At 47.5% G+C, this 14,567-nt stretch overlaps 1 protein-coding gene across 4 annotated transcripts in view; it reads right to left on the minus strand.

The window, feature by feature from the left end:
- hecw2a (HECT, C2 and WW domain containing E3 ubiquitin protein ligase 2a) overlaps positions 1–14,567 on the minus strand; it is a 34,120-nt gene that overhangs the window by 10,239 nt on the left and 9,314 nt on the right. The window contains exons 2-21 of one of the 4 annotated variants that reach the window (XM_084022950.1): positions 13,244–13,829; positions 10,323–10,430; positions 10,026–10,120; positions 9,179–9,245; positions 7,783–7,952; positions 7,576–7,715; positions 7,400–7,500; positions 6,439–7,298; positions 5,271–5,571; positions 5,004–5,096; positions 4,513–4,663; positions 4,117–4,223; positions 3,845–3,969; positions 3,165–3,350; positions 2,854–2,988; positions 1,456–1,549; positions 1,252–1,348; positions 576–659; positions 385–464; positions 41–161 (exon numbers count right to left, since the gene is read on the minus strand). In XM_084022950.1, coding sequence (XP_083879076.1) covers positions 41–161; positions 385–464; positions 576–659; positions 1,252–1,348; positions 1,456–1,549; positions 2,854–2,988; positions 3,165–3,350; positions 3,845–3,969; positions 4,117–4,223; positions 4,513–4,663; positions 5,004–5,096; positions 5,271–5,571; positions 6,439–7,298; positions 7,400–7,500; positions 7,576–7,715; positions 7,783–7,952; positions 9,179–9,245; positions 10,026–10,120; positions 10,323–10,430; positions 13,244–13,622 — 3,494 coding nt within the window. In that variant the 5' untranslated portion in view covers positions 13,623–13,829. Of the gene's footprint in view, positions 1–40; positions 162–384; positions 465–575; positions 660–1,251; positions 1,349–1,428; positions 1,550–2,853; positions 2,989–3,164; positions 3,351–3,844; positions 3,970–4,116; positions 4,224–4,512; positions 4,664–5,003; positions 5,097–5,270; positions 5,572–6,438; positions 7,299–7,399; positions 7,501–7,575; positions 7,716–7,782; positions 7,953–9,178; positions 9,246–10,025; positions 10,121–10,322; positions 10,431–13,243; positions 13,830–14,567 lie in introns of all 4 variants that reach the window. The other 3 variants (XM_084022948.1, XM_084022951.1, XM_084022949.1) reach the window with 3 other exon arrangements.

Consider the following 14,567-nt stretch of genomic DNA (forward strand, 5'->3'; position numbering starts at 1 on the left):
CACACTTAAAGCTCTTTCAACTGTCGGGTTTTGAACCTACTTGACTTTCCCCGGTCCCTGTCCGTAACCTTTGGTCTCCAGCTTTCGATAGAAGTTCCTCAGTTTGGCCTCGAAATCTCGCTTGTAGGGAGCGGGAGCGCGGGCGTTGGCTCGCTGGGTGCCTAAATATAAACGTTGGATGAGGAAGTGCTCAGAAAAAGACTCCGTGAACAGGCATGTGTCTAGAGATTCTATGTGAGAGTATTAATGTTTTACATCAACCTGTGTTATATATAAAATGAAATTGCTTCTTGAAAGACAATGTAAACCAAACCTCAAGGCAGGAAATTTAATAACAACGAAAGGATTTAATAAAAGTGCCAATAAAGTTGATGAGACACTCACCGGGGGAGCTCTGAGGGGAGGAGAGGTGACTCGGGTGGAGTAACGGCGGCACGTATGACATCACCTCCTCCTCAAACAAGCTGGAGACCAGAGCAGCGTTAGCGTTAGCGTTAGCACAGGTGAGTAAAACTAGAATCACGACTTCCTGGAAGTGAAGCAGTGACCGATAATCACTCATGTTCACGACTCACCTCAGCAGCATGACGAGGTCGGCGTCGCTGGAGAGACGGGCCAGCCCAGTGACTCCCTCACTGCGAATAAACTGTACCTTCTCCCTGCACACACACACACACACACACACACACACACACACACGTCAGGGGCTAAACTGACACAATCCATTAGGATTAAAGGTTAACTGTGTGTTCAGTTTGAGTGATGATGATAATGGAGGTGCTGGATGTGAGCGAGGCTGGGGAGGGGGGGGGGGAGAGAGAGAGAGAGAGAGAGGGGGAGAGAGAGGGAAACAATGAGACAGAAGGAGGAAGGGAAAGTAAAAGTGGAGAGAGGGAGAGAGGGAGGAAAAGGGGGAGAGAGAGAGGGAGAGATAGAGAGAGAGAGGGAGAGAAGGAGAGAGGGAGAGAAGGAGAGAGAGAGAGAGAAGGAGAGAGGGAGAGAGAGAGAGAGAGAGAAGGAGAGAGGGAGAGAGAGAAGGAGAGAGGGAGAGAGAGGGAGAGAGATACGTGGAGAGAGAGAAGGAGAGAGGGAGAGGGAGAGAGAGAGAAGGAGAGGGAGAGAGAGAGAAGGAGAGAGGGAGAGGGAGAGAGAGAGAAGGAGAGGGAGAGAGGGAGAAGGAGAGAGGGAGAGAAGGAGAGAGAGGGAGAGAGAGAGAAGGAGAGCGAGGGGGAGAGAAAGGGGGAGGCGTACTTGAGCGAGTGGTTCCTGGCGAGCTCCGGTTGCCTCTCCTGCAGGATGTCCATGATGTTGGGTTGCCGTAGAAACGCCACTATCTTGTCATTGTAGGCTGGCGAGACAGGAGGAAGGTGTGTTTATATGTGTGTGTGTGTGCTCTCACATGTGAGCCTCAGACCCTGCCTGACCTACCCACAGGCACCACATCGTGGTACTGACTTCGACTGGCGCCGCTGAAGGTGCTGGAGGGGCGGGGCATGGCGGGCGGCGTGCTCTGGCGAGAGTCGTCCACCACCTGCGATAAAGGGAAGCACTACATTTCATGCTGGCATCCGAGTTCTGAGGCCGATCCACCCATCAGTTCAGCTCTTCTACACACACAGTGACTCCTCCATGTTGAATGTTATTAGTCCCTACATCGTGGACGCATCGTATCCCACAATGCATCTAGGTTCATTCCAGAAATGCATAAAAATCTACCTTGAAAAACGTATTCCATGACAATAAAAATGTAGTAATTCCTAGATTAAAGATTTAAAATGGAAAAAATATGCCAGAAAATCTATGGAAGTCCTGAGAGGCAAGTGAGAAAAAAACTGCTTAGTTCCTTATTCTTTCCATCTGTTAAATGGTGGGGAATCTTTCTCTATATATTATAGTATGGCACATATTTTTAGCTATAAAAACTGGTGTTTTTTTTTTGTCATGACCATGGTCAGGAACTGTTTGTTGTTGTAATACTAATTTTGACCACAAGAGGCTGTAGTACACTACTACCCCATGCTCTCAATGGGACTTAAAGCTTTCAAGTTTTCAACCTGGTTAGTTTCAAGTTTCTCCAGGACCTTCTGAACACAAAACGTATATATAATGTGAAGACATGAATGCCTTCAGTCATATTTAGAATATGGAGCAGTGATGAACTTTAGCTTCTTGTGGCTGGAATGAGTATTACAACAACAAGCGCTCAAAAAGACCTATTTATATCAAACCTTTTCCTCTCATTGCCTCTCAGGGCGTCTGTAGAAGTCAGACCTGGAAGACAGACTAAAGGTAATCCTGAAATAAAAGGGATATTCTTCAGCGGACTAGAAAATATTCCTTTAGTATGCAATGACGTATCATAAATACACTACCTTAACCTTGTGTTTGTAATATACAGCATTTTAATGTGTAGCTACAACTAGGTGTCTAAAGGTACATTTGAGATGTGTCTGTACCGTCTACGGTACCTCTCTATAAATAAGTTGCACTTGAGGATTGACGGGGGATTTGGTCATTTACCTCTCTTCTATCAGAATAAATGTATATGGACTCAGACGGGTCTGGGCCTCTTCATCAGCAGGATAGGAGCGGCCTGTTCCTCCGATTAGATATCAACGTATCAGTTACTTGACACACGGCGTGTTTCTGAAGAGTCGTTGTGGTGATATAGTAGGGGATCTATATGGACTACGTCAGAGGCTGCTATATTTTAAGATTAACATTCATATTACTACGGTTAGCCTCCTCTCTGACTTTCCTCCTTCAAACTGGCCCTGTGTGAACATGGCGGTGTCTCTGCCAGCCTATCAGGAGTCCAGGTGGCGAGTGGTGCAGTGGCGGCTAGTCTCTCACCTCCCCGGCACTGTGGCTGCGCTGGCGGCTCAGGTGCTGGCGGTGGGCCAGCAGCCCGGTGGAGCGCGAGCTCTGGAGGGGAAGCCGTGGGTCAATGAAGGTCGTGGAGCGACAGTTGTGATCCACAAAGAAGGGCTGAGGATGGAGATGCAAATACCTCAGAGTCACGCTGGGATGAACTCCATTACGTGCACACAGAAACACATCTTCTCATGCAGGAACACTCACAGTAAGGACGATTAAAAAAGACAGCAGTAAAGAAATCAGAGGATACTCATGACCTTCAGGGTTTGGGGTTCACAAACACACACCTTCCCAGTATGGTCGTGCTTCATCTCCCAGCCCCGAGGAAGCTCCAGCTGCTTGTTGGAGAACATGTTGAGGAAGGTGACGAGGTCGCGGTTGTGCTGGTAGCGCTCAAAGTAGTGGGCGTCCCGTCGCACCTTGCTGATCATGTGCTTCAGGCAGGTGTTGCTCGTAAACATGCGGTAGGCACTCTGGGGGGCAAAGGGGGCGGAGTCACGAGAGTCCAGGTCATTCACTCAAGGAGGAAGACAAGGATGACATTTATCAGCGTGGCGTTAAAACTGTGTTAAGATAGTTTAAATGCCACTTTGCCTCTACTTGACTGTAATGAACATTCAGACATTTAAAGAGTGTAAGAAGAGTATATGTTTTTGAAGAGATGGGACGATAAAGGATTTTATCTTGATAGAAGACACTCACAATAAGCTGATTGTGGACCATTATCGGAGGTTTTTTATGCTTTATTTATGCCGGGAGACGTTATGATTTATCTCATTTAAGCTTATTTCATTGTTTTTCATAAAAAAATATTTGTTTCTTCAGAAAATACAAAGTGATTCCAGAATGTTTAAGTGCCGTATTTTGATGAAATAATAACGTCATCTCATCTTGACTTGTCATTGCCATATCGTCCCATGCCTATTGGCTTGTGTGCGGACAGTAAAGGGTCAAAGGGGACACTGACGGGGTTAGAATGCAGCACGGTGAAGAAGTCGGGGCTGCACAGGAACTTGGCGCTGGGCGACTGCAGCAGCAGGGAGAGACGCGAGCGACCGCTGGAGTGAGCGACGGCACTTTCTCGCCGATATTCTGCAACGAAACCAACGAAAACCAGGCAAACCTTGAGACACCAACCAAAGCAGGTCACTTCAGGAAAACAGTCTTGTGATCGTTTATTTGCCTGCAGAGCTCTAATTGTTCTCTTGTTGTGTTTGTAATAGGTGGAAGTAAACAAACCAGAGATGGAGTGAGGCATCAGATCGCTTTCTGGTTCAGGAGGCAGGTCAACCGGGGGTTCCTCGGTCCGATCACTGTTGGTTATGGTCCTCCTGATGCTCTGGTACCTGGGATCAGAGATTAAGTTACTGACGACTGACCACTGTTTAAACTATATACTCAATGAATTTCTCTGAAATTCAAATGAAAGACAAAAAGGTTTGGAGCAAAGAGAGACTAATAGAAAAGCTCCTGAAAGTCTTTGAATACTGTTGTTCATTCAAAAGTCACATTAGTTAAAGAAACCAGATGAGGAGAAACCCACAGGCAGTTTCCCCATTAGAGAGAATAACAGAAAGGTCGGGGAGGGGACATTTCTTCTGTTAAAAGCCACTACATTCTCTTCACGGAGCCCACCTGCGGTTGAGTTGCTCCATCTGCTGAATGGAGTTGGACCGGGTCAGGCCCTGGGGGGCCGGGGGTCCGGTGGGGCGCTGCCACGTGGTGGTTCTGTTCACGTGGTCCACGAAGAAGATCCTGCCGTGGCTGTCGATCCGAGCCTCCCAGTCTAAGAGGCAATTAATAATTCATACACACGAGGTGTTGAAAGCCTCGGGGGAATCACAGCTGGATTAATAAACGCTGGCCGACAATGACAGATGTCAGCAACTGGATTTAAAGCATAACCCCGGGCCGTCTTTTGTTATTTATCCATTTTAAGATTTACTTTATTTGTTTACTCTGGGTAAAAACAAGCATTATGTGCATTATGTGCATAATGTGCTAGTGGCGCTGAGCCGGATGCTAACATGATTTTATTCACATCGTCTTTAAAACCTTTCTCATCAGAGTGAGGACACACACATACACACACATGCAGCTACACAAAGGCAGACACACACACTCACTGGGAGGTAGAGGCTCGTCCACGCGTTGGTAGCGGTGAATGTCATGACGCACAGAAGGAAGCGAACGTACAGGATGGCCGTTAACGTGAGAGCCTGAACACAGAGAACACACCAGAGACGGAGGGCATGTTGTTTACACAGGATGGAAATGGTAAAAAACACATACATTGCTTGATTGGCACCGTTGGTCAGTTAAATTTCAAGTAGCTGAGACACCTTTTGGACATTAACATCCAGTCAGAACCCAGTTTAATAAACGTTGAGTACCTTCCTCGTCTGTTTCTGTGGTGGCTTGCTCCGAATCAGCAGAGCCGGCCTCCTCAGGTGGCTTTGCTGCTTCCCCAGTCGGCTCTTCCGGTATCCCCCCCGCGGCCTGCAGGCTCAGCCTCCTCACACTGATCTGCTCCACCACCACCACCTGCTGGCTGGCCGGGCCGGCTCCTCCCGCAGCCTCGGCCACGGCGGCTTGCCCGCCTCCTTCATCGTCCACAGCTTGATTGGTGGGCGGGGTTCCGGTGACTACGTCTCCCCCGGGATCGATGGCCGTCTCTGCTCCCTCCTCTGCTTCCTACGGTTACATATAATCCACAAAATATTTTAAACACTAGATAAAATAATAATCATATAGATGAGTTGGTCTCACACCTACTTCTACACAATATCTGTGAATTACAAGAAGTCATCTCAATGGCAGCTCACAGCATGAGCTCCATCACCCAGGCAACATAAGAAAGTGGGGAAATGTTCGTCTTCATGCTATATGCGTTGGTGTGCAGGTGCTAAAAAAAGAAACAATCACTGAGCATATCTAAAAAAACCCATGAAAAGTGGATCCAGATCCCATGCATGCTGCGTTCCTAGAAACTCTCCACAAGCAAAATAAAACAACATTATTGTTGAATTTAACATCCTGCATGGAACAAGGAATGCTGATGGTACGGTGCATTGTCACACAAACACAGCTGGCACTAGGACCCAGCACAGACTGCTGCTCAGTACAATGTGTGCACTGTGGGGACAGTAATGACACCCAGCAGAGTGGACTGTGGCCACGCACTCAAAGACAACAAAAAGAAAGAAATGCTACGATGACATAAGACACAGAGAGTTCATTCTCGGGTCGTGACCATCGACTGTCGATCAGCAGGTAAGCCCCGCCCCCTAAAGCATCCCCTGCTTTCTGGTCTGGTGGACTCTAAATGGACCATAATGTACTAAATGAACATCATGCTGGATTGAAGAAGACTTGAAACTAGAGATTGAGACCATAAACTCATGTTTACAATGTTTACTGAGATAATACATCAAGAGAGAAGTAGGACCATTTTCTCATAGACTTCTATACAACCAGAGAGGAGTCGCCCCCTGGTGGTCAGCAGAGAGAAGTAGGACCATTTTCTCATGTGTTGTGACCATATAAGGATAAGGAACTCACCACGGCAGTCGTCACGGTAACTGGACAGCTCTCTGATGATGAGAGAACCGTCTGCGGGGCGGTTATCATGGAACAGGTGTCCATCTCTGAGGAGGGGTCCTCGCCAGGCCCTCTTCCTTCCTCTTGCACTTCACCCTCTGGCACTGCATTGTGGGACACGGCCTCTGTGAAAGGAGTCTCATCCACTTCAGAGAAGACATCTGCTTCCAAGTCCTCCAAGTCCAGACCTGCCCCCAGCTCCAGGGCGGCCTCCGCATCGGAGGGCTCGGGTTCTGTCATGCCTCCCGCACCCTCGGGGTCCTCGTCCAGCCCCGAGGGCTCCAGCTGCTCTGGGTCCAGCTGGAAGTCAGGAAACGGGTCGTCTTCATCGGCGCCGCCGCCGCCGCCATCTCGAGTTCCTCCATTCATCAGCAGCGGGGACAGCGGCATCGGAAAGATGTCGTTGGCCCCGGACCTGTCGTCGTCTTCGTCTGAATCGATGTGCAACATGGCGCTGAGACGTGTGTGTGTGGGGAAGCTGGAGCGCAGTTTAGGTGAGGCGGCACCCAGGGGTCTTTCACCGGGGCCTTTGGGGGCCTCGATGGCAGCCAGACCCTCACTGAGCGACCTTTGGAGCATTTCATGGCACGACAGGCTTTCATGGTCCACGAATCTGCCCTGGGCCCCAACAAGGGGCAGGTCCTTCTCTGGGAAGGCCATGGCCCCGCCTTCCCACATGCTCTGGGAGCCCTGGGAGCCGGTGGGAGAAGGGCCGGAAGAGACCACGCATGGAAGATGATGGGGCAGGTCTTCATCGTCGGACGGAGTCCCTGGAGCTCCATTCAAGGGCGAGATGCCAATGATGGACTCGGGAGAGGCACCTGCAGTAGCACAACGGGTTGCGTTTCCATGTTGAGAAAGACACATTTAAAGGAAAGGACATTCACAAGCAGTGCCAAACGCAATTAGAAAGCAGATTTACCATCGGGCCCGGTCGATGTGAGCTCCACTCTGAACTGCAAATTGCCGCTTACATGTTCAGTGGGCAGGCGGCGACACAGGGGGAAACTCACGGGCTGGACCCTGGAAGAGAAACACGTTTAAAGTACTAAAATACGTCCCTGCTACGTGGAGTACAGGTGGAGTGTACTCACGTACCCCGGTATCTTCTCAATGAGCCGCTGCACGGGGATGGTCAGCTGACCAAGGAAGCGTTTGATGATCGGGCGACTCTTGGCAAACTTGTCCTTCACCTCGATGTACAGGATGTCCGTCATCAGGGCTACAAACGTGTATTTCTGCAGACAAACACACAGTCAGTACATCCTCAGCTGGGTAATGTTTGTCATAATAATAAAACGTCACCTCTCCGTGCCAAACGGGGTTGGTGGTGTTAGCGATGATGGCCGATCGGCGCTCCTGTCCGTGGTGGCTGAAGATGGGGAAGACGCTCCTCTTCCCCGGGTGGATGGACATCTTCAGGTACGGGTCCGGGTTAAAAAACATGCCCTTCTTCAGGCCGGTGGCACGCAGATCTGCAACAAACCATCGATGTAGGCCCGTGAAGAACAGATCCGTTTAGACATGGGGACGTAGAGCATTTAGTCTTTGTTTTTCTATTTCATTTCATCTTATTTTACCACCGTTTTAATATTTTTTTCTTTGCTTTTCCTAACTTATCACATCAAACAATCAAAGCAAATGTAACTGATGATATAGTTGAACTGAGAATAAAAATAAAGATTGATTTTAATCTTATTTATGGATAAACAGACGAAAATATCCTAAAGGCTGAAAACACTTATTTCCAACGAGCAAACGCAAAGACATTAAAACTAAACAAAGAAAGCAATGCTAATATTTAAAAATACCTCTCACAATGAAGAGATGATGTTCAGAGATGTTAGTTAGCATGTTAGCATACTACCATTTGCTAATTAGCAGTAAACACAGCTGAGAGAGACGAGTCAGTAGTTTTGCAGATACATCAGTTTGGTTGTAAACCAAGTACTTTGACCTGATGATGAACTGTCATGTGAGGTTCATTTATGTCTGAGCCAAATGTCAGAGCCATCCATCCATTAGTTGTTGGGACATTTCATCCTCTGCACATCCTCTGGGAACCATGATTATTCATCTCAAATGATGTGGAAATCAAAGGAAGTTTGAGTGTAAACCAGCTGCCGACGACGACAAACAGAAGAAAGTTGTCATGTCTCTGTCATGTTAGTGCCTCCTCCTCCTCCTCCTCCTCTCAATGCCTTTTCTGTCCGTCTCTGCTTTGAGTCCATAAACGCTTCCATAAACCTCCCTGCTGCTTTTATTAACGTTGTTTTTCATCTGGAATACGGTAACTAGATTTGAACTCGCAGCTGCACAAAACAGCTATTAAGCCACGTCTGATGCAACGGATAATTGAAACAAGCCGTCGTGTGCATGTCGATGCCGTCATGTTCCTGTAAACTGTGTGTTTGCTTGCTTCTAGCTGTTTCTCTGTCAGGAAAGCGTCTCTTTGAATTACGACACCGCGGCATTTCCTGAACACAGCGTTTAAAGTTTACTCTTGCAAACACGAGGAGGAGATTACATCACTCAGCTAAAAGACAAACGTCTGTCTGTGTTTTCTGAGGGCTTTTGTTAAATTGACTTCCATTCATCGACTCAACTTCCAGATTTTCTTTGTTGATTGTATTATCTGACCAAAGTGATCTGGATCCCAGCGTGTGTGTGATTATCAAGCCAGTCAGAGCGGAAACCTCACCTGTCAAAGTGAAGCTGATCAGTTTGCGTGGATGTTCGACGCCCACCTGCTCTGCCAGACCCTCCACCTGAGAGGAAACACACGACCGTAACCAAGGGAACGAGCTAACACACCTGTCCACACACCCGACATAATAAATCCACATGTATGGTGATGACATGGCTACCCTCCATGTTTCAAAGAATACTATCAGATACAATCATCACTTATTCCTAGTATTTGATGTAATCTTCATGGCTGTTGTCACGTTTTAACCACGATGATAGAGCTAAGTGTTTCAATCTGTACTTCTATCTTTGTGAGGACATTCATTAAAGATGACCTCTTCTGCTGCTTTGCTGGATCGTATTTTTAATTCCTGCTCCTGCTAGAACATGTTTACACACTTTCATTATTTTTTCCCATCAGGCAGTGGGAGCTCTTCTCAGCCTCTCTCTCTCTGAAACACCTCCTGCCCCTCCCTCCCAAAAATCCCCAATCTGCTCTGATTGGTTCAGCTGGCCCACTCTGTTGTGATTGGTCGACCTCTCAGTGTATTCATCAGAAGTGCCCCGCCCCCCTCACCAGAACCAGATTTACGTTTGTCTCCACGCTCAGCTCCACCAGCTTCTGTTTGAGGGGCTGACTAGTTGCTGGTCAGATATGCTAATGAGTTACTTGGTGACATCACCACTCTATGGAAGAAACTAGGCTTAAGGCTTGGACTGTCTGGAGACATTTTACATGAACAACCAACTAGAAAGAACGAACAGGCCCGACATTAACCCTTACCCTGACCTTATGAACTAATTTAACCCTCTCCACAGAGCTAAAGTGTGTTGTCACAAAGACAGAAGTGGACACAGACCAGGACTGCAGGGTTCTTCACAGTGATGCAGGGGGTCGTGGCTCTCAGGCCTCCGCTCACGCCGTGGTAGTACTTGAAACAGATCTTGGTCTCGGCTGCAGAGGAGAGAAAGAGTTCAAATGAGTGGAAGTCTGCCCCATTGTTGGACAGAGGTTGTACTGTAGTTCTGAATATTTAATACGGTCTTTTTTTAGCCTTTTATTCCAGGAGAACATATTTGACAGGGGAAGTACTAAATGATGGAGCGTGAAGAAAGATGTTCTCAAAGAACAGAAAGTAGACCGTGTGGTAACTTACGCTCCATGAAGTAGGGCCCGGGCTCCAGCCTCCAGACGATCTGACCCTTCTGGGTGCCGTTCACCCCTCGGTTCTTACAGTCCCACACGTTGGACGGACTGGTTTCATCTGGGAGAGGGGGGACGTGGGACAGACTGGGATCAGATAAATGGCTCTTTGGCTTTGCAGACATTCCTCCGCATTTCCAAACAAACAAATGTTAAACACAACAGAACTCTGGATTCTTGCTGAGAAAAAAAAAGCATCTTTCAGCATGTTTAGTCTGCGGACGTTTGTCTTCCAAAACACACGTTCTCCTTTAATCAGTGCACCCCCCCCAAAATAGCCTGCCTTCAACCTCTAACCAGAAGGACAAACACCAAACTTCCTCCCAGTTAAAAACAGCGAGGGGGAATTCCGCTGTACATAGCACTTTCTCACACAGATTAATGAAGCACCAAACTCAGCTGACTGCCGGGGAGTCAGAGGAGTGTTTGAAGGGGAGCGGGGGAGGGGAGGGCCAGTTTGCTTATCATTGAATGTCTGCTTAGTCGAGGAAAGCGGTCGCCCCTCTGTGGTGTGAGACCCTGCAGCAGGTAATGAAGTCCTGGCGGCCTTACGGTCGATACCAAGTGACCCGCCGCCCTGCCAGGCAGCAGCAGCTTACGTTTCTCCCATGCAGCACCTTCAGGAGGTCATTAGACACAGAACTAAACCAGCAAACTACAAGTCGTCAGGAATCTACTGCTTTCTCCCGCCGGTTTGTCATAGATACCTCCCGCTGTCAGAATGATCCATTACTAACTCAATACATCGTGCTGAACAGCATCCCACCCATAATAACTGTGATTCACATTATTGTCCCGATAGTCATCAGCATATGCTTAAACTCTTAAACATCCTGGTTTCACTTTACGTTTGTGTTAACACATGTTTGTGTTGCATTACTGATAAGTAATGTGAAAAACTATCAAATAATGTTAAATAAGATGGTCATAAACCATAAGGTGCATACATGGAAATGTATTTTTAAATCCTGTATTTTTCCACTTCTCTCCTGTGATAGTGAGCTAGACAGCTTTTAAAGTCATGATACTCACAATTATTGTAAAATGGTAAATGAACTTATTGTTGAGTTTTGGGTTTTTTTTTAGAGAGCACGCCACAGAATCTCACAAACTCATGAAAGACCCTGCAGAAGGTGAGATTCTGGTCACAGAAGCCGGGGGGACGTCGGGACTCGGGCTCGTCGTGACGCGAGCGTAGAAGTCATAGATTCTTAATAACAAATGTGCTGATGTCCTGTATTACTTTTCACCGGGATGGACAGATCCTGATAGCCTTCCTCAGCACACAGGTCAATGAATTTCCCCCCTGTCAGGTTCCTGTCTCTAAGCAGGATAAGCGTAAATCATTGGAGACCCCCCCCCTCAGAGACTCTGCAGGCTTAGTGATGGTGCGTATGTTATTGTACACCGAGGCAGAGCCGCCACATGTCGACTCAGCCGGCGTGTAAAGTCTCAGCAGCTCCTGTTGCAGTATTGACTCGCAGCTGGAAGCTCCTGCACGAGACTCTTTCTATTCTCAGCCTCCGATAATAAAACCCCGGGGTCAGCTGAACGGCTCTGAGGACAGGCGGGGTCAAGTCAGCTCAGGTCTTGGACCGCCAGAGTACTCAGATTACTTTTTCTCTGTCGTAACAAGTAACGTAAAATGTTAGTTGCAGAGTTACAGATACTGTTTAAGAGGCTTTGCATGGAGCATCAGTAGATCCACAGGTAAGTGTGTAACAGTGTCCGTGCCTCCTGGATGATGTTTTCTCAGGTAACGCTGGAACGCAACACGTTACTTTTTAATGCCAGTGCACGGTTTTCAGGTTTCAGTCTTTTGTTTCTTTTTGTTCTGCTGATCCTGATGTGCAAAAAGCAAATCACACCTATTTTAATATATGCATCAGACCTGAGTCACACAAGTGAGGACTCGACTGCTTAGAAGGTTGACTTAAGGCCACAGTTATAAGTAGCCCCATGATATGTCAAACTGTCAAAGAAATGCCCTGATGGCTTAGAATACACTGACCAAAGACATTGAAGACACTAATCATGTAAAAATACCTCGTTTGTTATAGTAAATGTTAATTCCCAGCCTTGAAAACAGTAGTTTGACCCCAATTCAATGTCTTTTTGAAGCTGTCCAGTTGTCATGACGATGGATCTATGGCGAACACAGTTCTGACATCTAGAATAAAATATATAACTCTAGAATCATTTAGATACTATTTCCAATAGTAAGATATTTTAAGTGCAACGCTGAGACTCGACTTCACAAAATCACAAACATTCAAGTCTCAAGTTTCTGACCTATTAATATCCCAGAACATTAAAAAATGAAAGGGGCAGCGACGGGAAGGCCTTGCAAAGCTGCATACCTTGCATATTTATTATTAGGACTATGCATGGATTTCAATTATGCAGTAAACACTGCAGCTTTGAGAGAAAACGTGTCATTTTTTAGTTCAGTATTATTGAGATCATGATTATCCGGCGATTCTAATATTAAACTGATAATCATCAAAATGTGCTTAAAACCTAAAAGTGCACTAAAACATACACAAAAACACAGATAAGACAAATGTCTTCTTTTAGTGAACATCCTTGTTTGAAATAATCTTAAATAAAAAGATCATAAATCATAAGCTCTCCCTACATAAATCAATGTTTAACCATGAACAGTTTTGTTCCAGATTATCCCGATAATAGAACCTAGATCAACTTATTGAGACCTAAAGAATTTCAGCTGGACTTAGATGGCTTCTGTAGACCTGAGACCAGACCCGAGGCCAGACCTGAGACCAGACCCGGACCTGTCCCCGAGGACTTGAGCCTTGGACAGTTAAAAGCCCTTCTAGCATCTACGCATGTGAAATAAAACCCTCCTCTCACCGATGTGGTACAGCCCGATCCAGTCGGTGGCGTCCACTTCCTCCTTGATGTCCCAGGATATGACGAGGTTCTGGCCGCGGTTCAGCGTGTGCTCCAGCGTGGACGCCGTCAGCGAGGACCGGCTCTGCGAGGTCACCAGGTCTGTGTCACTGTTGGCCCGCGGGAGCCCGATGGGACTGCTGATCACGGAGACGGTGTCGGAGGAGGCCCCGCCCCTCTCCGCCAGCGTCCGCAGGTTCTCCGGGCTGAGGGTGTGCCTCAGGTGGGGGCTGCGCCGCCGCGGCGCCGCTTGGTGCTCGCGGCCGCCCACCGCGAGGTTGGGAGGATTGTGGGAACGGGTACGGGGCGGCAGGACCGCCGTGGCGAGGGATGGACGCATTTTGTTTGGTAAAAGAGACGAACCACGAGAAGTAAAAACTGATGATGAGAAGCCCAGGAAGTTGAGTTAAACCTTGTGTGGCGAGAGTTGGTTTGTCATCACTGGAAGCGTTATCGGCCCTCCCGGTCCTTCACATCGGGGCAGAGCTGCTGAAGGAGAAGATAATCGTTGCTCTTTGGTTCATGTTGTCCGGCGGCGATGGGCAACCTGAAGAAAGGGAAGCAGACGGAGAAAACGTTTAAGCTGTAAAATTACCCTCACACAGCAACACAGCAATGATTGCCTGCAGTTGAGTTGCAATCAACAAATGACAGATCGAGCATTAGTCATCGTTTGCTGTCAAAGAAGCTGTTACCAACGCAAACAAGCTAGAACCTCCACTTCAGTCGGTCCTTATCCCCCTGACAACCCTTCTAATGAAACAGAGGATGAGGCTTTTATTGTGATTGCTCATTTTGAACGCTGCAACTTCTGTCTTCAGTCAGCAAATGCCAGTTTGGGAACTGTGTGGGGAGTTCGGTCAGAGTCTCATAGAGACGTTCTGCCGTGACTTCAGGATGGAGCCAAAGGCCGCTGGTTTCAGCCATACTGAGGTGGTTTTATTTCCCTCTGACTGAGAGTAGGTTTGGTAATATTTAGCTGAGATGTGTCTGACGCAGTCGCTGGAAACCCGTGTGGGCTGCAGTCTGAGCTAAGCCCTGATATCTCTGGCATTTTAAGTGCGTATAAGTCTCAGAAGCTGAGCTGTTCAGTGATGCTTTGAAACCATTGCTTCCTCTGCAGGCCGTGTGTGTGTGTGTGTGTGTGTGTGTGTGTGTGTGTGTGTGTGTGTGGTCTGTATTTCATTTAAAAATATTGGATTGTAAAGTTATAAGCCTTCAAATGAGCAAAACAGAAAAAAAAACCAAACTTTGACGTCACACCAACACTTTATGTTTCCTCTCA

The sequence above is a fragment of the Eutrigla gurnardus genome (assembly GCF_963514095.1).
Source record: "Eutrigla gurnardus genome assembly, chromosome: 12".
In the NCBI taxonomy this organism is placed as follows: Eukaryota; Metazoa; Chordata; class Actinopteri; order Perciformes; family Triglidae; genus Eutrigla; species Eutrigla gurnardus.